At 53.1% G+C, this 23210-nt stretch overlaps 2 protein-coding genes across 3 annotated transcripts in view; one reads left to right on the forward strand and one right to left on the reverse strand.

The window, feature by feature from the left end:
• The window catches only part of COXFA4L3 (cytochrome c oxidase associated subunit FA4L3), a 67776-nt gene extending 64166 nt beyond the window's left edge, over positions 1-3610 (reverse strand). For both annotated transcript variants that reach the window (XM_076052685.1, XM_076052684.1), the window contains exon 1: positions 3502-3610. In XM_076052685.1, the coding sequence (XP_075908800.1) occupies positions 3502-3518 (17 nt within the window). In that variant the 5' untranslated portion in view covers positions 3519-3610. The remainder of the gene's footprint in view (positions 1-3501) is intronic.
• Positions 3611-4405: 795 nt separating this feature from the next.
• Positions 4406-23210, forward strand: part of LOC116954914 (potassium/sodium hyperpolarization-activated cyclic nucleotide-gated channel 3-like) — a 50836-nt gene continuing 32031 nt past the window's right edge. Inside the window, 2 exon segments of the mRNA XM_076052683.1 lie at positions 4406-4690; positions 8878-9842. Coding sequence (XP_075908798.1) covers positions 4670-4690; positions 8878-9842 — 986 coding nt within the window. The 5' untranslated portion in view covers positions 4406-4669.

Raw genomic sequence — 23210 nt, forward strand, 5'->3', positions numbered from 1 at the left:
GTGCGACCCTCTTCACTTGTTTCCTTCGCCACTGCACAGGTTGCGTTTTCCCCCGCTTCTATTTCAGGCTCCAGATTTTCTTCAGGCGTCCTGCGCTTGAGCTTGGTTCCTGCACGGGGCTTCTTCCCTTGCGTGTCCCACCTCTAGGGGCATCAGGGATGGTGAAGACCGCCGTCCTTGCCACCAGCAGCTCTCCGCGTCTCCCCCAGGCGTTGATGCGATGTCCGACTCCAACTCTGGGAGATCTCTAAAGGGACTGACCTCATCCCCACTTGACTCTGGAGACAACGAAGCCGAATCATCCACAAATTTCCTCTTCAGAGGTCCGGCTGTCAATGATGGCTGGGTGGCTGGCTGAGCCTCAGTCTCCATGGCAGTAGCTGGTGTTGGAGCGGGGTCTACCGCCATCTCGGGTGATCTCCGTGGTGAGGGACCCTCTGCTGAGTCACTTGTTGGGTGTGCTTCTTTAGCACCCTTTTCCACCGTTGCCTCGCTGTTGGATTGGGCATTTGCTGTCTTTCGGCAGTGTTTTTTTTTATATGCCCCTCTGCTTTGCATAGGTTGCATTTGAGCACGTCCCTGCAGTAAAACAGCCTGTGGGCCCTTCCTCCATGCATGGCCACAAAGGAGCCCTCCTCAAGCTGCCCAATGGGCACCAGCATGTAGACCTGTCTTCTAAAAGACAAGACATGCCTCAAGGCAGGATTTTTGAGGCCCAGAGGCACTCGGTGTAGGTTGCAAGTCAGCGTGCCAAACTTAGCCAGGTTATCTTGGATGTCTTCATCGGGAATGTAGGGGGGGGACGTTGGATGCGATCACGCGTACCGATGGCGATGACAGTGACTCCCAAGGTGAGGTGCCAATCGTCAACCGTCAGCCCCTTCTCCGTGCCGGCGTTTGCCACCTTTTCGGACTCCGTGAAGAAGACCAACCCTTCCGCTCACCTTGGAGGCGCACTTTTATCGTGCCCCCAGGCACGATGGCGCCCAGCGCTTCCGCGTAGGCTTCGAGCGGGACATCGGTGAAAGCCGGGCAGCGGATCCCAGCCTTCGCGTGGAGGCTCCAGCTGCTGCTCCTGCTGCTGCTGCGGGCCCCTTGCAGGCCCCAGAGACCGGCCTTGCGTAGGCGCGGTAGCTTTCGTGTACGTCGTTGCGGGTCGGGTGGGACATCTTCACCCGTGTGAGATGTCACACACAACAACTAAAGCAAACCTCTCGATTTTCTAAAGCCAGGATTTTTTTTTTTTTTTACAAAAAACAAGAAACGATTAAAAAAAATGTGTATATAAAGATGGTCAAACCTGTGTTATGACCACCTTCTCTTAATTACTATTACTGCTGTCCACCCAAAGCTGCCCTGGAGAGGGTAAAAAAATTACTTAAAGTCCTCGGTTTTTTTTTTGACAATAGGAGAAGAAAAAACGAAAATGTAGAAAAAAAAGCACACCAATAAAAATTAGATACTGTAAACACGCTCGCAGCACAAATCAAGAGGGATCTAAAGGGAGACGTTGGCACTGAACCACACCAGCCGGTGTGGTTCAGTGCCAACACGTGGCGAGTGTAACACGTGGCGAGTGTAACACGTGGCGAGTGTAACACGTGGCGAGTGTAACACGTGGCGAGTGTAACACGTGGCGAGTGTAACACGTGGCGAGTGTAACACGTGGCGAGTGTAACACGTGGCGAGTGTAACACGTGGCGAGTGTAACACGTGGCGAGTGTAACACGTGGCGAGTGTAACACGTGGCGAGTGTAACACGTGGCGAGTGTAACACGTGGCGAGTGTAACACGTGGCGAGTGTAACACGTGGCGAGTGTAACACGTGGCGAGTGTAACACGTGGCGAGTGTAACACGTGGCGAGTGTAACACGTGGCGAGTGTAACACGTGGCGAGTGTAACACGTGGCGAGTGTAACACGTGGCGAGTGTAACACGTGGCGAGTGTAACACGTGGCGAGTGTAACACGTGGCGAGTGTAACACGTGGCGAGTGTAACACGTGGCGAGTGTAACACGTGGCGAGTGTAACACGTGGCGAGTGTAACACGTGGCGAGTGTAACACGTGGCGAGTGTAACACGTGGCGAGTGTAACACGTGGCGAGTGTAACACGTGGCGAGTGTAACACGTGGCGAGTGTAACACGTGGCGAGTGTAACACGTGGCGAGTGTAACACGTGGCGAGTGTAACACGTGGCGAGTGTAACACGTGGCGAGTGTAACACGTGGCGAGTGTAACACGTGGCGAGTGTAACACGTGGCGAGTGTAACACGTGGCGAGTGTAACACGTGGCGAGTGTAACACGTGGCGAGTGTAACACGTGGCGAGTGTAACACGTGGCGAGTGTAACACGTGGCGAGTGTAACACGTGGCGAGTGTAACACGTGGCGAGTGTAACACGTGGCGAGTGTAACACGTGGCGAGTGTAACACGTGGCGAGTGTAACACGTGGCGAGTGTAACACGTGGCGAGTGTAACACGTGGCGAGTGTAACACGTGGCGAGTGTAACACGTGGCGAGTGTAACACGTGGCGAGTGTAACACGTGGCGAGTGTAACACGTGGCGAGTGTAACACGTGGCGAGTGTAACACGTGGCGAGTGTAACACGTGGCGAGTGTAACACGTGGCGAGTGTAACACGTGGCGAGTGTAACACGTGGCGAGTGTAACACGTGGCGAGTGTAACACGTGGCGAGTGTAACACGTGGCGAGTGTAACACGTGGCGAGTGTAACACGTGGCGAGTGTAACACGTGGCGAGTGTAACACGTGGCGAGTGTAACACGTGGCGAGTGTAACACGTGGCGAGTGTAACACGTGGCGAGTGTAACACGTGGCGAGTGTAACACGTGGCGAGTGTAACACGTGGCGAGTGTAACACGTGGCGAGTGTAACACGTGGCGAGTGTAACACGTGGCGAGTGTAACACGTGGCGAGTGTAACACGTGGCGAGTGTAACACGTGGCGAGTGTAACACGTGGCGAGTGTAACACGTGGCGAGTGTAACACGTGGCGAGTGTAACACGTGGCGAGTGTAACACGTGGCGAGTGTAACACGTGGCGAGTGTAACACGTGGCGAGTGTAACACGTGGCGAGTGTAACACGTGGCGAGTGTAACACGTGGCGAGTGTAACACGTGGCGAGTGTAACACGTGGAGAGTGTAACACGTGGAGAGTGTAACACGTGGAGAGTGTAACACGTGGAAGCACACGAGACAAAGGAACGGGAAAAAAAAAACACGAAAAAAATCACAACATTCTAAAAAAATTGCTTGAGGAACAAAGGAACTTAAAATCGAAATAGCAACAAAGAAAAGCGTGATTATGAAATCAACTATTAAATGAAAGTGGAGGATTATGTAGATAACAAAGACACCTGTACACTGCAGAGAGCGCAGGCGCGCCCTGAACAGTGAAAACAATAGAGAAGAATAAAGAAAGAAGGACAAAGGAAGTCGAAACAAAGTAATCACAAATTGTGCATAAAGCGAGACACTTACTGTTGGTGAAAATACATCCCGGAAAAAGGGTGAGAAAAAATAAAGTTTTAGAGGTAAGGCCAGGAGGTTCGGGTGAAACACGTCTCTCTCTCTCTCCCTCCCCTCCATCCCTCCCCTCCATCACTCCCTCCCTCCCTCCCCTCCCTCCCCTCCCTCCCCTCCATCACTCCCTCCCTCCCTCCCCTCCTTCCCCTGCCTCCCCTCCCTCCCCTCCTTCCCCTCCTTCCCCTCCCTCCCTCCCTCCTTCCCCTCCCTCCCCTCCCTCCCCTCCCTCCCCTCCTTCCCCTCCCTCCCCTCCTTCCCCTCCCTCCTCTCCTTCCCCTCCCTCCCCTCCTTCCCCTCCCCTCCCTCACTCTCTCTCCTCCTCTCCCTCCCTCCCCTCCCTCTCCTCTCCCTCCCTCCCTCCCTCACTCCCTCCCCTCCCCTCTTTCCCCTCCCTCCCCTCCCTCTCCTCTCCTCTCCCTCCCTCCCCTCCCTCTCCTCCTCTCCTCCCCTCCTCTCCCTCCCTCCCTCCCCCGGTTGGCCCTGCCTCTCGACTGATGATCCGAGACGGTGTCCGCTGCCGTCACGTGAGGATGCGTGTCCCTTTGAAGGGTAAAGGCCACGGGGGGGGGGGGATGAAGGGGGTGAAGGAGGGGTGAAGGGGGGGGGGGTGAAGGGGGGGGGGTGAGGGGGGTGAAAGGGTGGGGGTGAAGGGGGGGGGTGAAGGGGTGGGGGTGATCGGGGTTGGTGGTCGTGACCAACAGAATCTACAAAGGTGGACGGGATGAGTTAAAGGTTCACTGTTGGGTCCTAGTGTCTCACTCGGCACTCACGGCGAGAGAGTGAGACAGGGTGAGACGCGACCTCAGATGCACTTGTGTTGTTACTCGCTGTGTCTCTGTCTCTCTCTCTCTGTCTCCGTGTCTCTGTCTCTGTCTCCGTGTCTCTGTCTCTCTCTCTGTCTCCGTGTCTCTGTCTCTCTCTCTGTCTCCGTGTCTCTGTCTCTCTCTCTGTCTCCGTGTCTCTGTCTCTCTCTGTCTCCGTGTCTCTGTCTCTCTCTCTGTCTCCGTGTCTCTGTCTCTCTCTCTGTCCCCGGGTTTCTCTCTTTCTCTATCTCTCACACACAGGCGCTCACTGATCACCTCTGGTGCTGCTGTTGCTGCTTCGCTGGGGAGCGCAGCTAGCCATGCTGCGCTCACCGACCAGGGTAAGGGCTCACCGACCAGGGTAAGGGCTCACCGTTCAGGGTAAGGGCTCACGGAGCAGGGTAAGGGCTCACCGTTCAGGGTAAGGGCTCGCGGAGCAGGGTAAGGGCTCACGGAGCAGGGTAAGGGCTCACCGGCCAGGGTAAGGGCTCACCGGCCAGGGTAAGGGCTCACCTGCCAGGGTAAGGGCTCACCGTTCAGGGTAAGGGCTCACCGTTCAGGGTAAGGGCTCACGGAGCAGGGTAAGGGCTCACCGGCCAGGGTAAGGGCTCACCGGCCAGGGTAAGGGCTCACCTGCCAGGGTAAGGGCTCACCGTTCAGGGTAAGGGCTCACCGTTCAGGGTAAGGGCTCACGGAGCAGGGTAAGGGCTCACTGACCAGGGTAAGGGCTCACCGACCAGGGTAAGGGCTCACCGACCAGGGTAAGGGCTCACTGTTCAGGGTAAAGGGCTCACCGACCAGGGTAAGGGCTCACTGACCAGGGTAAGGGCTCACCGACCAGGGTAAGGGCTCACCGTTCAGGGTAAGGGCTCACGGAGCAGGGTAAGGGCTCACCGACCAGGGTAAGGGCTCACCGACCAGGGTAAGGGCTCACGGAGCAGGGTAAGGACTCACCGACCAGGGTAAGGGCTCACCGAGTAGGGTAAGGGCTCACCGTTCAGGGTAAGGGCTCACGGAGCAGGGTAAGGGCTCACCGTTCAGGGTAAGGGCTCACGGAGCAGGGTAAGGGCTCACCGACCAGGATAAGGGCTCACGGAGCAGGGTAAGGGCTCACGGAGCAGGGTAAGGGCTCACCGGCCAGGGTAAGGGCTCACGGAGCAGGGTAAGGGCTCACCGGCCAGGGTAAGGGCTCACCGGCCAGGGTAAGGGCTCACCTGCCAGGGTAAGGGCTCACCGTTCAGGGTAAGGGCTCACCGTTCAGGGTAAGGGCTCACGGAGCAGGGTAAGGGCTCACTGACCAGGGTAAGGGCTCACCGACCAGGGTAAGGGCTCACCGACCAGGGTAAGGGCTCACCGTTCAGGGTAAGGGCTCACGGAGCAGGGTAAGGGCTCACTGACCAGGGTAAGGGCTCACCGACCAGGGTAAGGGCTCACCGACCAGGGTAAGGGCTCACCGTTCAGGGTAAGGGCTCACCGACCAGGGTAAGGGCTCACTGACCAGGGTAAGGGCTCACCGACCAGGGTAAGGGCTCACCGTTCAGGGTAAGGGCTCACGGAGCAGGGTAAGGGCTCACCGACCAGGGTAAGGGCTCACCGACCAGGGTAAGGGCTCACCGAGTAGGGTAAGGGCTCACCGTTCAGGGTAAGGGCTCACGGAGCAGGGTAAGGGCTCACCGTTCAGGGTAAGGGCTCACGGAGCAGGGTAAGGGCTCACCGACCAGGGTAAGGGCTCACCGTTCAGGGTAAGGGCTCACGGAGCAGGGTAAGGGCTCACAGAGCAGGGTAAGGGCTCACGGAGCAGGGTAAGGGCTCGCGGAGCAGTGTAAGGGCTCACCGAGTAGGGTAAGGGCTCACCGTTCAGGGTAAGGGCTCACGTAGCAGGGTAAGGGCTCACCGTTCAGGGTAAGGGCTCACGGAGCAGGGTAAGGGCTCACGGAGCAGGGTAAGGGCTCACGGAGCAGGGTAAGGGCTCACGGAGCAGGGTAAGGGCTCACCGGCCTGGGTAAGGGCTCCCCGTTCAGGGTAAGGGCTCACCGACCAGGGTAAGGGCTCACCGACCAGGGTAAGGGCTCACCGAGCAGGGTAAGGGCTCACCGTTCAGGGTAAGGGCTCACCGACCAGGGTAAGGGCTCACCGACTAGGGTAAGGGCTCACCGACCAGGGTAAGGGCTCACCGGCCTGGGTAAGGGCTCACCGAGCAGAGTAAGGGCTCACCGGCCAGCGTAAGGGCTCACCGGCCTGGGTAACGGCTCACGGAGCAGGGTAAGGGCTCGCGGAGCAGGGTAAGGGCTCACCGGCCAGGGTAAGGGCTCACCTGCCAGGGTAAGGGCTCACCGACCAGGGTAAGGGCTCACCGACCAGGGTAAGGGCTCACCGACCAGGGTAAGGGCTCACGGAGCAGGGTAAGGGCTCACCGACCAGGGTAAGGGCTCACCGGCCTGGGTAAGGGCTCACCGACCAGGGTAAGGGCTCACCGACCAGGGTAAGGGCTCACCGACCAGGGTAAGGGCTCACCGACCTGCTCACGAGGAGGAGAAAGAACACGGCCATCAGCAGCAGCAGCAGCGACAACATTACCAGCAGCATCATCAACACTAGAATCCCCATCAGCAACATCATCAGTAGCAGCAGCAACAACATCAGCATCATCACTAGAATCCCCATCAGCAACATCATCAGCAGCAGCAACATCAGTTGCATCATCACTACAATCTCCATCAGCAACATGATCATCAGCAGCATCATCAGCAGCAACATCAGTAGCATCATCAATAGAATATCCATCAGCAACATTAAATCAGCAGCATCATCAGCAGCAGCAGCATCATCATCATCATGATCATCATCAGCAGCAGCATCATCATCACTAGAATCTCCATCAGCAACATCATCATCATCAGCAGCAACATCATCACTTGAATCTCCATCAGCAACATGATCATCAGCAGCATTATCAGCAGCAACATCATCATCAGCAACGTGATCATCATCATCAGCATCATCACTAGAATCTCCATCATCAGCATCATCATCATCAGCAACAACATGATCATCATCATCAGCAGCATCAGCAGCAGCAACAACAACATGATCATCATCAGCAGCATCATCACTAGATGCTCTATCATCAGCAGCATCATCATCATCACCAGCAACAACATGATCATCATCATCAGCAGCATCATCACTAGAATCTCCATCATCAGCAGCACCATCATCATCAGCAACAACATCATCAGCAGCAGCAGCATCATGAGCAGCAGCAGCAGCTGACATCGTGACCCCGGTCTCCAGAGAGCGCTGTCTCACCGAGCGAGCAACAGGAGAGCAGACACCACGTGGTCGTCTGGGTCTCTTTGTTTTGTCGTCGCTAACGGCACTTGCCCCAACAGTGAGTTGAGGCTTCACGGGGGGCATCTTTGCCTTTGTGCGTGTCCGTGTGTGGGGGGCGGCGGCGTGGCGGCTCGGCGCTCGGCGCCACCAACCCGCTTGACCCCACGAGTTCGATTTCCCGGCCAGGGCCAACACCGCTGACCCATGCATACGGTGACGATTATACGAGCCGGTGCTGAGGCCCTCAACCCTTAGGTCGACCCAATCGAGTTCCTGTTACGACGTGTTAAAAAGTCACGACAAGAAAAAAAATGAACATTGCCAACAGGGAGACAAAGGCGGCCGGGCGTGGTGCTGTCCACCCACCCACCCCTCCCACCCCCACCCCCCCCCCCTCGTGTGCCGTACCAATGCTGTATACGGGGGGGATCTCTGCCTTTGTGTGGGTCTGGTGTCCTGTTGCTGCGCGTGTCGTCTGTTCGCGTATGTCGCGGTGTGTGTGTGTGTCTGTGTGTGTGTGTAAACATCGCCACTGGGGAGACAAAGGCGGTCGGGCGTTGTGCTGGCCACCCACCCCACCCCTCCCCCCCTCGTGTTACCGTTCCGGCCATCATAGGTGCTCGCTAACGGCACTTGCCCCTACAGTCTGTCAAGGCTATATGGGGGATCTTTGTCATCACACGCGAGGAGCGGTGGCGCAGCGGTGAGCGCACTTCTCCGCGTACTCGGCAACCCGGTCGCGATGTCTCGCTCGCGATCAGTCGCTGCGGCGGGATTTTTTTTATTTTATTTAGTTGCGGTGCTGAGCCTCCCCTGGGTCGACTCAGCCTCAAAAAATGAGACACGGTGTGTTAACATCGGCACGGGGGATACAAAGGCGGAACGGGCGTCGAGTGCCGTGCGTGCGTTCATGGGTTCTGCTCCTCGCTAACAGCACTTGCCCCGACAGTTTGGTGAAGGCTACACGGGGGATCTTTGTCTTCGTTTGCGTGTGTCTGTCCGCTCCCCATTGCACGTGTTTCACCTCTCACCACGTCCCCCTCCCTCTTTGCCTTAGTCCACCTTAGTCCATCCACAACTCTACCTCTCTCGCTCTCGCTCTCTCTCTCCACCTCTCCCACCTCTCTCTCCTCCCTCCCTCCCTCCGCCTCCCACCGGCACCACCACCACCACCACCACCACCGCGCCCTACCAGATGGATCGCCTCGGCCCTGCCGTGCGCCGCCGCCTCTACAGCCTCCCTCAGCAGCTGTCTCGAAAGGGCAGCAGCATCATGGACGAGGATGATGACGAGGAGGTGGAGGAGGAGGTGGAGGAGGAGGAGGAGGAGGTGGTGGAGCAGGTGGAGGATCAAGTAGGAGCAGGAGGAACTGTTCCACCAGCCAGCGGGCAGCAGCATCAGGAGGTGGAGGAGGCGATGAGAGTAGCGTGTGGTGGTGGTTGTGGTGGTGGAGGTGGTGGTGGTTGTGGTGGTGGTGGTGGTTGTGGTGGTGGAGGTGGTGCTGGAGGAGGGATGGAGCAAAGTGCAGCTGCGGGTGCGATCCAACTCCGACGCTTCCGCTCATCTCGCGGCGTCGGAGGAGGAGGAGGAGGCGGTTCTCTCTCTCCTCCTCCCTCCTCCTCCTCCTCCTCTTCTTACCCCGCCAGCGCCGGGCTGCTCCTCAACGGCGCGTGCCGAGAGCAGGCGAGGCGTGTTCACAGCACCACCAACACCACCACCAACACCACCACCAACACCACCACCACCAGCATCTCGGAATCCCGAGGCGACGTGTCCATGGCGACAGCTGATCATCATCATCATCCTCCTGCTTCTGCTGCTGCTGCTGCTGCTTCTGCTGCTGCTGGGCGGCCCTCGCCGGCTCGGAGGAGAGAGCGCACCAGGCGTAGCCGGGATCGAGACGACACCGAAGCGGCACGCGTGCTCGACTCGACCACCGCTGAGCGCGGAGGAGGCGGAGGGGTCGGAGGACTCCTCGGGGAGGAGGAGGAGGAGGAGGCGGCTCCGGGCTTCGCGCGGAGGCAACTCGGGGCCATGCTTCAGCCGGGAGTGAATAAGTTCTCGCTGCGGATGTTCGGCAGCGAGAAGGCGGTGGCCAGGGAGCAGGAGCGCGTCAAGTCGGCCGGCCTGTGGATCATCCACCCGTACAGCGACTTCAGGTGAGGGCCACAGCGACTCCGGGCAAGCGCGGTCGGTCTCCGCGAAGTTGCAACATAAACAAGTTCGACTCGACGCTGCCCCATAGACTCAACACTTGCCCGTAGACTCAACACTGCCCATAGACTCAACACTTGCCCGTAGACTCAACACTTGCCCATCGACTCAGCACTGTCCATAGACTGAACACTGCCCGTAGACTCAGCACTGCCCGTAGACTCAACACTGCCCAGAGACGCAACACTGCCCATAGACTCAACACTACCCATAGGCTAACACTACCCACAGACTCAACACTACCCATAGACTCAACACTACCCATAGACTCAACACTACCCATAGACTCAACACTGCCCATAGACTCAACACTTGCCCGTAGACTCAACACTGCCCATAGACTCAACACTGCCCATAGACTCAACACTACCCATAGACTCAACACTACCCATAGACTCAACACTGCCCATAGACTCAACACTGCCCATAGACTCAACACTACCCATAGACTCAACACTACCCATAGACTCAACACTGCCCATAGACTCAACACTGCCCATAGACTCAACACTACCCATAGACTCAACACTCCCCACAGACTCAAAACTACCCATAGACTGAACACTGCCCATAGACTCAACACTGCAACTCCGATTAGCACGGTTGGTACGGTGCGAAATAAGTTCATAACACACACATAGGAGGAGGAGAGTGGTGGGTGAGGAGGTGGTGTCGGTGTTATGCACAGCTGTCAACACCTTATCAGTACCCTACCTTATTACAGACCAACTCAAACATTTTTGGTCACCACGTGCCACTTACGAATCGCGACGTTCATCCTACAAAGTCACCATCGCAAGGGAGAGACACACCACATCTTTTTTTGAGCCCGAATTGAAACGGGCGTAAGCCTTATGGACCTGCAAACTCAATTGCCCTTCACCGCAACACGTGGTAAACCTTTTGCGGGCTGACACGGTGCGGGTGTTGCGACGCAGGCCAAACTTTGAGTGAATCTGACAGACCCTGGGCAGCAGTCGCAACAGCGGCAGCAGCAACGCGTGCGTGAGTGAGATCGCGTTTTCCATTGTCGCTTCCTCTATCCTGGCTCTGATCTCCCCCCCCCCCACCGCATCCCGTGACGCCGAATGGGTTCGGGAGGCCACCGTCCATCAGTTGTATGAATCATGATCGACGGTAAACCACGAGATTTGTTTTATTTTACAAGGCAAGGCCCACCGAGCCGCATGGCTCCTTTTTTTTACTTTCTTTCAGAAACGATGCGGCCGCGAGCGATAACTCTGCGTGGTGGCCCGATCACCGTCGCGTGGATATTTACCGCAGCCAAGTGCTGCGGAGCCGCCGCGATGTTGATTCTAAATGTGGAATGATTCACGCGACCACGGGGGAGAGAAGAAGAGGGACGCAGACTTCAAATATACACCAGGCGTCAGGGTCGAGATGGAACGGACGACCTCCCGTATACCGGGCGAGGGAGTTAACACGGTTGGCTAGACCATGCGTCAGGCTCGATATTGAGCGGACGACCTCCTGTATACCGGGAGTAGGAGTTAACACGGTTGGCTAGAGCAGGCATCAGGGTCGAGATGAAACGGACGACCTCCCGTATACCGGGCGAGGGAGTTAACACGGTTGGCTAGAGCAGGCATCAGGATCGAGATGGAACGGACGACCTCCCGTATACCGGGCGAGGGAGTTAACACGGTTGGCTAGAGCATGCGTCAGGGCCGAGATGGAGCGGACGACCTCCCGTATACCGGGCGAGGGAGTTAACATCTCGCCACCGTGGCACGATGCTGCCAACGGAGTGCTGGAGGGAGTCCCTGACGGCGCGCGCTCCACTCGGGTTCGCGGACAAAGCGCGAGAGGTCCTCCTCTGCTGCTCGCGTGGAGCGTCCAGGCGCTGGTGCTCACCTTCCCGTTGGTGGCAATTCCACATTCCCGTGGCAGGGTGCGGTGGGGGTGCGGTAGACGGGGTGCGGGCGAGGCTATCCATAGAACGACTAACAATTGACTTCCCCCCCCCCCCCCCCCACACATGTATGTGTTGTGTGTATGTACATACGGTGCGAAAGAAGTTCGATATACATGCGTGTTTAATTCATTTGGTGCCGTGCGTAGCCAACCGTGCTCACACACAAAGCAGTTGCAAAGGAATTCGTTTTGAGTCTCGATTATGTAAAAGTGCATCACGGCCCACGGTGGTTTCCCCATATCGGAAGTCAGAGCGTTCCGCACGGCCGCAGTGGTACCCAGTGTATCCACCCCAGAACGGACGGATGATGGTGATGATGATGGGCTGAGTACACCTCGTGTCGAAGCGAGAGACGTTCATTTGGCGATGCTGGTGCACGAACAACAACAACAACAACTTCACACGGTCCGTGTCTATAACAACAACACCGCGTGCGGGGCCTTGCAAGGAAAGCATAGAATTGGCGACGTTTCGGGAATTGGCCCTTCCTCATAGCTCAGAGCAGAGAGATGGTGGCAACTGTGGAGGCCTCCAGAACAGTGCTACGCATTCCGTTCAGTTTTGTTTTCGGCACGTGTTGGGTAACACGTGCCGTGTACCACGTGTTGTTCGACACGTGGTACACGGCACGTGTTGTGCAAGACGTGTTGTGCGACACGTGCCGTGAACCACGTGCTGTTCGACACGTGCTTTGTACCACGCGTTGTACGACACGTGCCGTGTACCACGTGCTGTTCGACACGTGCTGTGTACCAAGGTGTTTTTCGACACCTGTTGCGTGCCACGTGTTGTTCGACACGTGTTGTGTAACACGTGTTGTTTGACACGTGTTGTTCGACACGTGTTGTGGAACACGTGTTGATTGACACATGTTGTTCGACACGTGATGTTTACCACGTGTTGTTCGACACGTGCTGGTCGACACCTGTTGTGCAACACGTGTTGTTCGACACGTGCTGTGTACCACGTGTTGCTTGACACGTGTTGTTCGACACGTGCTGTGTACCACGTGTTGTTCGACACGTGTTGTGCAACACGTGTTGTTCGACACGTGCTGTGTAGCACGTGCTGTTCGACACGTGTTGTGTAACACGAGTTGTTTGATACGTGTTGTGTAACACGTGTTATTTGACACGTGATGTTTGACACGTGTCGCATCCCTCCCGCCCGCAGAGTTTGTGTGTTCACCGCCCTGGAGTAGAGGGAGTGGGGGGGGTGCATTTGTTTGAATCATTTTGGGGTTCCAGGCGGGCTGTGGTTTTTTGTGGTGGTGGTTGTTGATGGTTGGTGGTGGTGGGTGGTGATGGTGGTGGTGGTGGACGTGATGTTTGGTGGTGGTGTTTGTGGGTGGTGCTTGGTGGTGGCTGACTCGAAGTCGAGTGAGAGCGACTCGTGGGCGACTATCCCGGAGTGGTCGAGCATGACGCAGGAATCCCTCGCTCGCTAAGTGAGAGTGGGCCAGGTGAGTGGTGGCAGCCAAAAGCAGCAAGTAGTGACATTTCTCTGAACATTTTAAACGATACAGAAACATCATTTTTATTTTCCAGCTAAGGCCCACTGAGCTACATAGCTGGCCACAAATGATAGCTCAACGATGTGGCTAATCGCGTGGAAATGTTTAGCAGCCAAATACTCTGAACGCGCGTTTCTAAATGTGGAGGGGAAAACCGGAGGACCCGGAGAAAAATCCACGCGGCCACGGTGAGAGAGACACCGCAAACTCCCAATTTACAGACATTGTCAGGGTCGGGATCGAACCCACGACCTCCTGTATACCAGGCGAGGTAGTTAACATCTCATAGCCAACGTTCAATGTCACTCGCATCACTTGCGCATGTTCTCTGATCCGTGCGTTCCCCATTCTTGACTCGAGAGGCAATCCCACGAAAGTTTAAACTATTTCCGTTCCAGAAAAACAAACATTTTTATGTTAAATTCTTACCCGCGCTGCTCACATTGCGAGTGAATGAATGCCCCCGTGCATTCGAATGCCCCTCGCGACGAACAGGGGCGCCACTCTGTGCCAAGAGAGAGAACAATAACAATATCAAGGAACGGCCCCGAGGTCCGAAGTCGCGGTTGGGATTCTCACGCAACTCAGCGACACGCTCTCGTGAAGCGAAAACAATTGAAAAAAAAAGGCTCATCGGCCTCGGTGCGGTTATGCGAAAAATAATATGTATGTAAAAATAAAAGAAAAAATATATAACCCCAAATAAATAAGACAAACTACATAAAGAAACCAAAACATTAACAACGACAAAATATTGACAAAAACAATGAGTAAAAAAGAAAACACCGTCGGAAGTTCGCAAAAAAGTGCACTGTGGCGACTTATTCGGTGGCGAATGTCACTCGGCATCAAAATCAACGGGAGATCGTTTCGAGGAGAGGCTGCTCAGCGGACGACGCGTGGCAGACGCAGCGCGGTGTTTAATGTTGAACATTCAAGGGAGGACGTTGATGTGAATGAAGTGACAGAGCCGAGTTGACGTGACCGGGCGTTTCGTGTGTGGCCACTGGTGACCGGGCTGAGTCCATCGACTCGCGTCGCCCACGACGCAGGCTTAATCTCAACTCAGTCTACGTGAGTCTATGGGTCTCTAGGTGAGTCTATGTGTCTCTGTGTGAGTCTATGGGTCTCTATGTGAGTCTATGGGTCTCTGTGTGAGTCTATGGGTCTCTAGGTGAGTCTATGTGTCTCTGTGTGAGTCTATGGGTCTCTATGTGAGTTTATGGGTCTCTATGTGAGTCTATGGGTCTCTATGTGAGTCTATGGGTCTCTACGTGAGTCTATGGGCCTCTACGTGAGGCTATGTGTCTCTGTGTGAGTCTATGGGCCTCTGTGTGAGTCTATGGGTCTCTGTGTGAGTCTATGGGTCTCTGTGTGAATCTATGCGTCTCTGTGTGAGTCTATGGGTCTCTGTGTGAGTCTATGTGTCTCTGTGTGAGTCTATGGGTCTCTGTGTGAGTCTATGTGTCTCTGTGTGAGTCTATGTGTCTCTGTGTGAGTCTATGGTCTCTGTGTGAGTCTATGGGTCTCTGCGTGAGTCTATGGGTCTCTGTGTGAGTCTATGGGTCTCTACGTGAGTCTATGTGTCTCTGTGTGAGTCTATGGGCCTCTATGTGAGTCTATGGGTCTCTGTGTGAGTCTATGCGTCTCTGTGTGAGTCTATGGGTCTCTGTGTGAGTCTATGTGTCTCTGTGTGAGTCTATGGGTCTCTGTGTGAGTCTATGTGTCTCTGTGTGAGTCTATGTGTCTCTGTGTGAGTCTATGGTCTCTGTGTGAGTCTATGGGTCTCTGCGTGAGTCTATGGGTCTCTGTGTGAGTCTATGGGTCTCTACGTGAGTCTATGGGTCTTTGCATGAGTCTATGGGTCTCTGCGTGAGTCTGTGGGTGTCTATGTGAGTCTATGCGTCTCTGCGTGAGTCTATGGGTCTCTACGTGAGTCTATGGGTCTATGCGTGAGTCTATGGGTCTCTACCTGAGTCTATAGGTCTCTATGTGAGTCTATGGGTCTATGTGTGAGTCTATGGCCCTCTACGTGAGTCTATGCGTTTCTATGTAAGTCTATGAGTCTCTACGTGAGTCTATGGGTCTCTACGTGAGTCTATGGGTCTCTGCGTGAGTCTGTGGGTGTCTACATGAGTCTATGGCTCTCTACGTGAGTCTATGGTCTCTACGTGAGTCTATGGGTCTCTACGTAAGTCTGAGTCTCTACGTGAGTCTATGGGTCTCTACGTAAGTATATGGGTCTCTAAGTGAGTTTATGGGTCTCTACGTAAGTCTATGGGTCTCTGCGTGAGTCTGTGGGTGTCTACATGAGTCTATGGGTCTCTACGTGAGTCTCTCGTTCTCTGTGTGGTCTATGGGTCTCGATGTGGTCTATGTTCTCTATGTGAGTCCATGGGTCTCTATATGTGTATATGGGCCTTTATGTGTGTTTATGTGTCTCTACGTGAGTCTATGGGTCTCTATGTGAGTATGTGGCTCTCAACGTGAGTTTATAGGTCTCTATGTGAGTTTATGAGTGTCTGTGTGAGTATATGGGCCTCAATATGTGTTTATGGGTGTCTATGTAAGTCTTTGTGTCTCTACGTGAGTCTCTGTGTCTCTATGTGAGTCTGTTCGTCTCTGTGCAAGTTTTTGAGACCACAGTGTAATCGCTATTGTCGGGGTCGAAATCCGGATTGGAACCCAAGGGGGATTAGTCCTGGCGGGTTTGTCAGGATGACTGAGACGTGGGAGAAAAGGTCGCCTGCATGCCCGGCAGGACACGCGGCTCACACGGCGAGATGAGCCGGACGATTGGCAGGCAGCCGGGAGATGACAGGGCAACCCCGCACCGATCCCCACTCACCCCTTCAACAACTGGGACTGTTCACCCGCCACGGACTCTCCCTCTATCTTCCTATTTTTCTCTCCCTCCCTCCCCCGATCTCCTTCCCTCCCTCTCCCTCTCTCCATATCTCTCTCGATAGCTCTCACGTTCTTTAACTCGCTATCTCTCTCCCTCCCCCTCTCTTTACCTCTCTCCTTTTTTTTCCTCTCCCCCTCTCCATCTCTCTCTCTATCTTTCTCTCTATCTCTATCTCCCTCTCTCTCCCTATCTTTCTCTCCCCCTCTCCCTCTCTCTCACTATCTTTCTCTCTATCTCTCTCTATCTCTCTCCCCCTCACCATATCGGTCTCCCAAGCTCTCTCCCTCCCTCTCTGCCTTTCCTTCACTATCTCCCTATTTCTCGCTCCCTCTCTCCCTATCTCTCGCTCCCTCTCTCGTCCCTCTCTCTCTATCTCCCGCTCAGTCTCTCCCTACCTTTCTCTCCCTCCCCCTCTCTCCATCCCTCCCTCTCTCTGTGTGGCTCTCGTTGCCAAAAGCCGACAAAGCGACGCCGAACAAAAGCTGCAGGTCGCACGCGAACCAGGGTGGCGAACTTTCAACCCAAAGGACAGAGATAGGTGGGGGGGGAGAGGAAGGGGGAGGGGGGGGCGCTCTCGCCAGGGCTGCATGAGCCGAGATGGCGAGGGTGGTGCATGTATCTCTGCGGGTCTCTATTAATCTCTGTGTATTTCTGTGGGTCTCTACGAGTGTATATGTATCTCTGCGGGTCTCTATGAGGCTATATGCATCTCTGTGGGTCTCTACAAGTATATATGTATCTCTGCGGGTCTCTATGAGACTCTGTGTATCTCTGTGGGTCTCTACGAGTCTCTTTGTATGCTATGGGTCTCTAAAAGTCCTTATGTATCTCTGTGGGTCTCTATGAATGTCTCTGGGTCTCTCCGAGTATCTATTTATCTCTGTGGGTCTCCTACAAGTCTCTATGGGTCTGTGTCGGTCTCTATGAGTGTCTATGTATCTTTGTGGGTCTCTACGCGTCTCTATGTGTCTCTGTGGGTCTCTAGGCATCTCTATTTATCTTTAGGGGTCTCTACGAGTCTCTATCTATTTCTGTGGTCTCTACGAGTCATTATGTATATCTGTGGGTCTCAACAAGTCTCTCTGTATCTCTGTGGGTCTCTACGAGTCTCTATCTATCTCTGTGGGTCTCTATGAGTCTCTATATATCTCTGTGGTCTTTACGAGTCTTTATGTATCTCTGTGTGCCTCTACAAGTCTCTATTTATCTCTGTGGGTCTATATGAGTCTCTATGTATCTCTGTGGGTCTCTATGAGTCTCTATGTATGTCTGTGGGTCTCTAGGCGTCTCTATATATCTCTGTGGTATTTACGAGTCTGTATGTATCTCTGTGTGCCTCTACAAGTCTCTATTTATCTCTGTGGGTCTATATGAGTCTCTATGTATCTCTGTGGGTCTCTATGAGTCTCTATGTATGTCTGTGGGTCTCTAGGCGTCACTATGTATCTTTGTGGGTCTCTACGAGTCTCTATGTATCTCTGTGGTCTCTACGAGTCATTATGTATCTCTGTGGGTCTCAACAAGTCTCTATGTATCTCTGTGGGTCTCTACGAGTCTCTATGCATCTCTGTGGGTCTCTATGAGTCTCTATGTTTCTCTGTCGGTCTCTATGAATCTTTATGTATCTCTGTCGGTCTCTACAAGTCTCTATATATCTCTGTGGGTCTCTATGTGTGTCTATGTATCTCTGTGGGTCTCTACGAGTCGCTATGTATTTATGTGGGTCTCTACGAGTCTCTATGTATCTCTGTGTGTCTCTACGAGTCTCTCTGTATCTCTGTGTGTCTCTAAGAGTATCTATGTATCTCTGTGGGTCTCTACGCGTCTCTATGTATCTACGTGGGTCTCTACGAGTCACTATGTATCTCTGTGGCCTCTACGAGTCTTTATGTATCTCTGTGGGCCTGTACGAGTCTCTATTCATCTCTGTGGGTCTATATGAGTCTCTATGTATCTCTGTGGGTCTCTATGAGTCTCTATGTATGTCTGTGGGTCTTTACAAGTCTCTATGTATCTCTGTGGGTCTCTATGTGTGTCTATGTATCTCTGTGGGTCTCTACGAGTCGCTATGTATTTATGTGGGTCTCTACGAGTCTCTATGTATCTTTGTGGGTCTCTACAAGTCTCCATGTATCTCTGTGGTCTGTACGAGTCTTTATGTATCTCTGTGGGTCTCTACAAGTCTCTATGTATCTCTGTGGGTCTCTACGAGTTTCTGTATCTCTGTGGGTCTCTGTGAGTCTCTATGTATCTCTGTCGGTCTCTACAAGTCTCTATGTATCTCTGTCGGTCTCATCGAGTCCCTATGTATCTCTGTCGGTCTCTATGAATCTCTATGTATCTCTTTCGGTCTTTACAAGTCTCTATGTATCTCTGTGGGTCTCTACGAGTCTCTATGTATCTCTGTGGGTCTCTATGAGTCTCTCTGTATCTCTGTGTGTCTCTAAGATTATCTATGTATCTCTGTGGGTCTCTATGAGTCTATATGTGTCTCTGTGGGTCTCTACAAATCTCTATGTATCTCTGTGGGTCTCTATGAGGCTCCATGTATCTCTGTGCATCTTTATGAGTCTCTATGTATCTCTGTGGGTCTCTACGAGTCTCTCTCTATCTCTGTGTGTCTCTAAGAGTATCTATGTATCTCTGTGGGTCTCTATGAGTCTCTATGTTACCCTGTAGTTCTCCACAAATCTCTATGTATCTCTGTGGGTCTCTACAAGTCTCTATGTATCTCTGTGGTTCTCTATGAGTCTCTATGTATCTCTGTCGGTCTCTACAAGTCTCTATGTATATCTGTGGGTCTCTACGAGTCTCTATGTATCTCTGTGGGTCTCTACGAGTCGCTATGTATTTATGTGGGTCTCTACGAGTCTCTATGTATCTCTGTGGGTCTCTACGAGTCTTTCTGTATCCCTGTGGGTCTCTACGAATCTCTATTGATCTCTGTGGGTCTCTATGAGTCTCTATGTATCTCTGTGAGTCTCTATGAGTCTATTTGTATCTCTGTGGGTCTCTACAAGTGTATATGTGTCTCTGCGGGTCTCTATGAATCTCTGTGTATCTCTGTGGGTCTCTACGAGTCTCTTTCGATGCCCATGGGTCTCTATGAGTCTATATGTATCTCTGTGAGTCTCTATGAGTCTATATGTATCTCTGTGGGTCTCTACAAGTGTATATGTATCTCTGCGGGTCTCTATGAGGCTATATGCATCTCTGTGGGTCTCTACAAGTGTATATGTATCTCTGCGGGTCTCTATGAGTCTCTGTGTATCTCTGTGGGTCTCTACGAGTCTCTTTGTATGCTATGGGTCTCTACAAGTCCTTTGTATCTCTGTGGGTCTCTATGAATCTCTCTGGGTCTCTCCGAGTATCTATCTCTGTGGGTCTTCTACGAGTCTCTATGGGTCTGTGTCGGTCTCTATGAGTGTCTATGTATCTTTGTGGGTCTCTACGAGTCTCTATGTATTTCTGTGGTCTCTACGAGTCATTATGTATATCTGTGGGTCTCAACAAGTATCTATGTATCTCTGTGGGTCTCTACGAGTCTCTATGTATCTCTGTGGGTCTCTATGAGTCTCTATATATCTCTGTGGTCTTTACGAGTCTTTATGTATCTCTGTGTGCCTCTACAAGTCTCTATATATCTCTGTGGGTCTATATGAGTCTCTATGTATCTCTGTGGGTCTCTATGAGTCTCTGTGTATCTCTGTGGGTCTCTAGGCGTCTCTATGTATCTTTGTTGGTCTCTACGAGTCTCTATGTATCTCTGTGGTCTCTACGAGTCATTATGTATCTCTGTGGGTCTCAACAAGTCTCTATGTATCTCTGTGGGTCTCTACAAGTCTCTATGTATCTCTGTCGATCTCTATGATTCTCTATGTATCTCTGTCGGTCTCTACAAGTCTCTATATATCTCTGTGGCTCTCAATGAGTGTCTATGTGTCTCTGTGGGTCTCTACGAGTCGCTATGTATTTATGTGGGTCTCTACGAGTCTCGATGTATCTCTGTGGGTCTCTACGAGTCTCTCTGTATCTCTGTGTGTCTCTAAGAGTATCTATGCATCTCTGTGTGTCTCTAAGAGTGTCTATGTATCTCTGTGGGTCTCTATGAGTCTTTTTGCATCTCTTTGGGTCTCTACAAGTCTCTATGTATCTTTGTGGGTCTCTTCGAGTCTCTATGTATCTCTGTCGGTCTCTATGACTCTCTATGTATCTCTTTCGGTCTCTACTAGTCTCTATGGATCTATGTGGGTCTCTATGAGTGTCTGTGCATCTCTGTGGGTCTCTACGGGTCGCTTTGTATTCATATGGGTCTCTACGAGTCTCTCTGTATCTCTGTGTGTCTCTAAGTGTATCTATGTGTGTCTCTAAGAGTGTCTATGTATCTCTGTGGGTCTCTATGAGTCTCTATGTATCTCCGTGGGTCTCTACGAATCTCTATGTATCTCTGTGAGTCTCTATGAGTTACTGTATCTCTGTGGGTCTCTATGAGTCTCTATGTTACCCTGTAGGTCTCTACAAGTCTCTATGTATCTCTGTGGACCTCTACGAGGCTCTATGTATCTTTGCCGGTCTCTGTAAGTTCACTGATATGGTCCATAGGGTCCTCGCGAGCAGCACTTGCCCCAGCAGTCTGGTAAGGCTATACGAAGGACCTTTGCCTTTGTGTGTGATCACAGATTATATTCACTACACATTGTTTCTATGGTTTTGTGTGTATGTATGTGTGTATGTGTGTTTTGGCCTGTGTCTCTGTGTATGTTGGTGTGTCTATGTGATGGGGCAATTGTGGGGTGAGTGGAGGAGTTCCCATATCTGGGCAGTGTGCTTATGATCAACTCTGGTTTGGCAGCAGAGGTCTCCGAATCAGTTGAGTGGCATTTTCTCTTCGTCAGTTGCATAACGCTGTGTGGAAGCTACCTGGTCTATCGCTCCACACAATGCACCCGGTCTTCTCAGCCACATTTATGCCCTCCCTTCCCTGTGCTTTTGAAACGTGGACCACTCTAATGGAACATCTGCACCGGTTAGAAACATTCAGGGTGGCCTGCCTACGATCCATCCTGGATTTAACCAGGCAGTATTATGTGAAGAGCTCACATATGCCTTAAAAGATCTGGACAAATTCCCATCGGCGAGCTCCTCTGGCAGGCAAGACTGCATTGCCTGGGTCATGTAGCCCGCATGCCCAGCCACTGCATGCCTAAGCAGCGTCTGTTTGACCGGATAGAAGTGGCTACACGGGCACGACACGGGTTGGAATAGAGATGGACTGATGTGGTACAGAAGGATGTGGAGTTGATTGAACATGCTGAAGACTGCTACCAGTGGTGCCAAGCTTAGCCTCTGTTGAGGAGCCGCGTGAAGGACGCTACTGGGTAGTTGGAGGCAGTCGCCCTCCAACATCAGCAGAGGGCAAAGGAGTGATGCGCCACGGTGATGAGATGGTAACTACCTCGCCTGGTAGACAGGAGGTCGTGGGTCCTTACCCAATCCCCACGCCTGTATAATTGGAGTTTTGAATATTTCTCCCCGTGCTCGCGTGGATTTGTCTTCACTTTATTTCCCTACACATTGGGAATCAAGGTCTGTTTAGTTCATTCGCTTGCTATACATTTCCACCCGAGAAGCCACTTCGTTGAGCTATCATTTGTGGCCAGGTCGCTTCTGAAATAGAGCTATGTAGCTCAGTGGGCCGTACCTGGTAAAATAAAAGATGAATAATTACTTTGAGTGATGCTCACAATAACGAGCGGAGAGCCCGGCGGTTAAAGAGCAGCGAATGTGCCCAATGTGGAGCACACTGGATCTGTGCAGTGACCTCCTGCCAGCAGTGACCCGTCGATGCTTTTAGCGGTCTCAAATTGCGCCTCTAGTTTGGCACAAGTGCCGCGGTGACGTAAGCGCACGTGACACCCACCATTAAAGAGGAGCTGTTTTTCACCCGCTCCCTTCGCCACGCACACAGCCAAGATCTGAACCCGCACGGGGCCTCTCAGGCGCGTTTCCTCCCTTGGCTGCCACGATTGCGTTAGTTTCGACCACCGGCGAGTATCCCTCCAGCAGTACATAGATCATGGTTGAATTTGATTTGTGATCACGCGTGCACGTGTGTGTGTGTGTGTATGTGTGTGTGTCTCCGTGCGTGTGTGGTGTAATGTATCCGTGTCTGTGTGTTTATTCGCGTCAGCGTGTGGTGGAGTATTGTGGTCACGAATTGCCGTGTGGGTGTGTGTGTGTGTGTCTGTGTAATCACATGCGAGGAACGGAGTCGCAGTGCTTGGTGCACTGGGCTTCAAGCCCCGTGACCCGAGTTCGGATCCCACTGACGAATATCTGAATCTGTCCCAGAGCTCCCCTAGGTCGACTCTGTCTAAAATCAGTACCTGGTGCAGTGTGTAAAGACACTGGGAAGACAAAGGCGGACGGTCGTTGTGTTGGCCAACCACCCCCCTCGTGTTCCGTGTCGGCCTTCTGGCTAACAGCACTTGCCACAACAGTATGCTCAGGCTATGCGGGGGATCTGTGCCTTTGTTTTTGCGTGTGAGTGCGATTACCGGACGCGGCTTACATCGCAGCGAAATATCTGAACCGAGCTCTGGACTTCTCCCAGCGTTAAGTGAGTGCGCGTGGCCGAATGTGGTCTCTGTGTGTGTGTGTGTGAGCTCACTAAAAGCCATTGCACCAACATGCTGAGTGGCCTACACGGGGGATGTTTGCCTTTATAACGTCGTGAAACCCGAGATCGGCGTGACGCGCAACAGAAATTCATCATTACACAATTAGCAGGGACTGGCAATGAGACATGGGATGGTGGGGGGGGGGGCGTGGTTAGTTTATGACCAAAGATCAAGAACGGTGGTCGCGATGAGTACAGCTTCACTCTCCCGATCAGTGTTGACTGTCGTCCATGGGTCGAACCAGCGGTGGCTGCTGTTCATGATTCTGATGAGTGT

Source organism: Petromyzon marinus, chromosome 57, assembly GCF_048934315.1.
Source record: "Petromyzon marinus isolate PM22_M1 ecotype Great Lakes invasive population chromosome 57, UKy_Petmar_22M1.pri1.0, whole genome shotgun sequence".
NCBI lineage: Eukaryota > Metazoa > Chordata > Hyperoartia > Petromyzontiformes > Petromyzontidae > Petromyzon > Petromyzon marinus.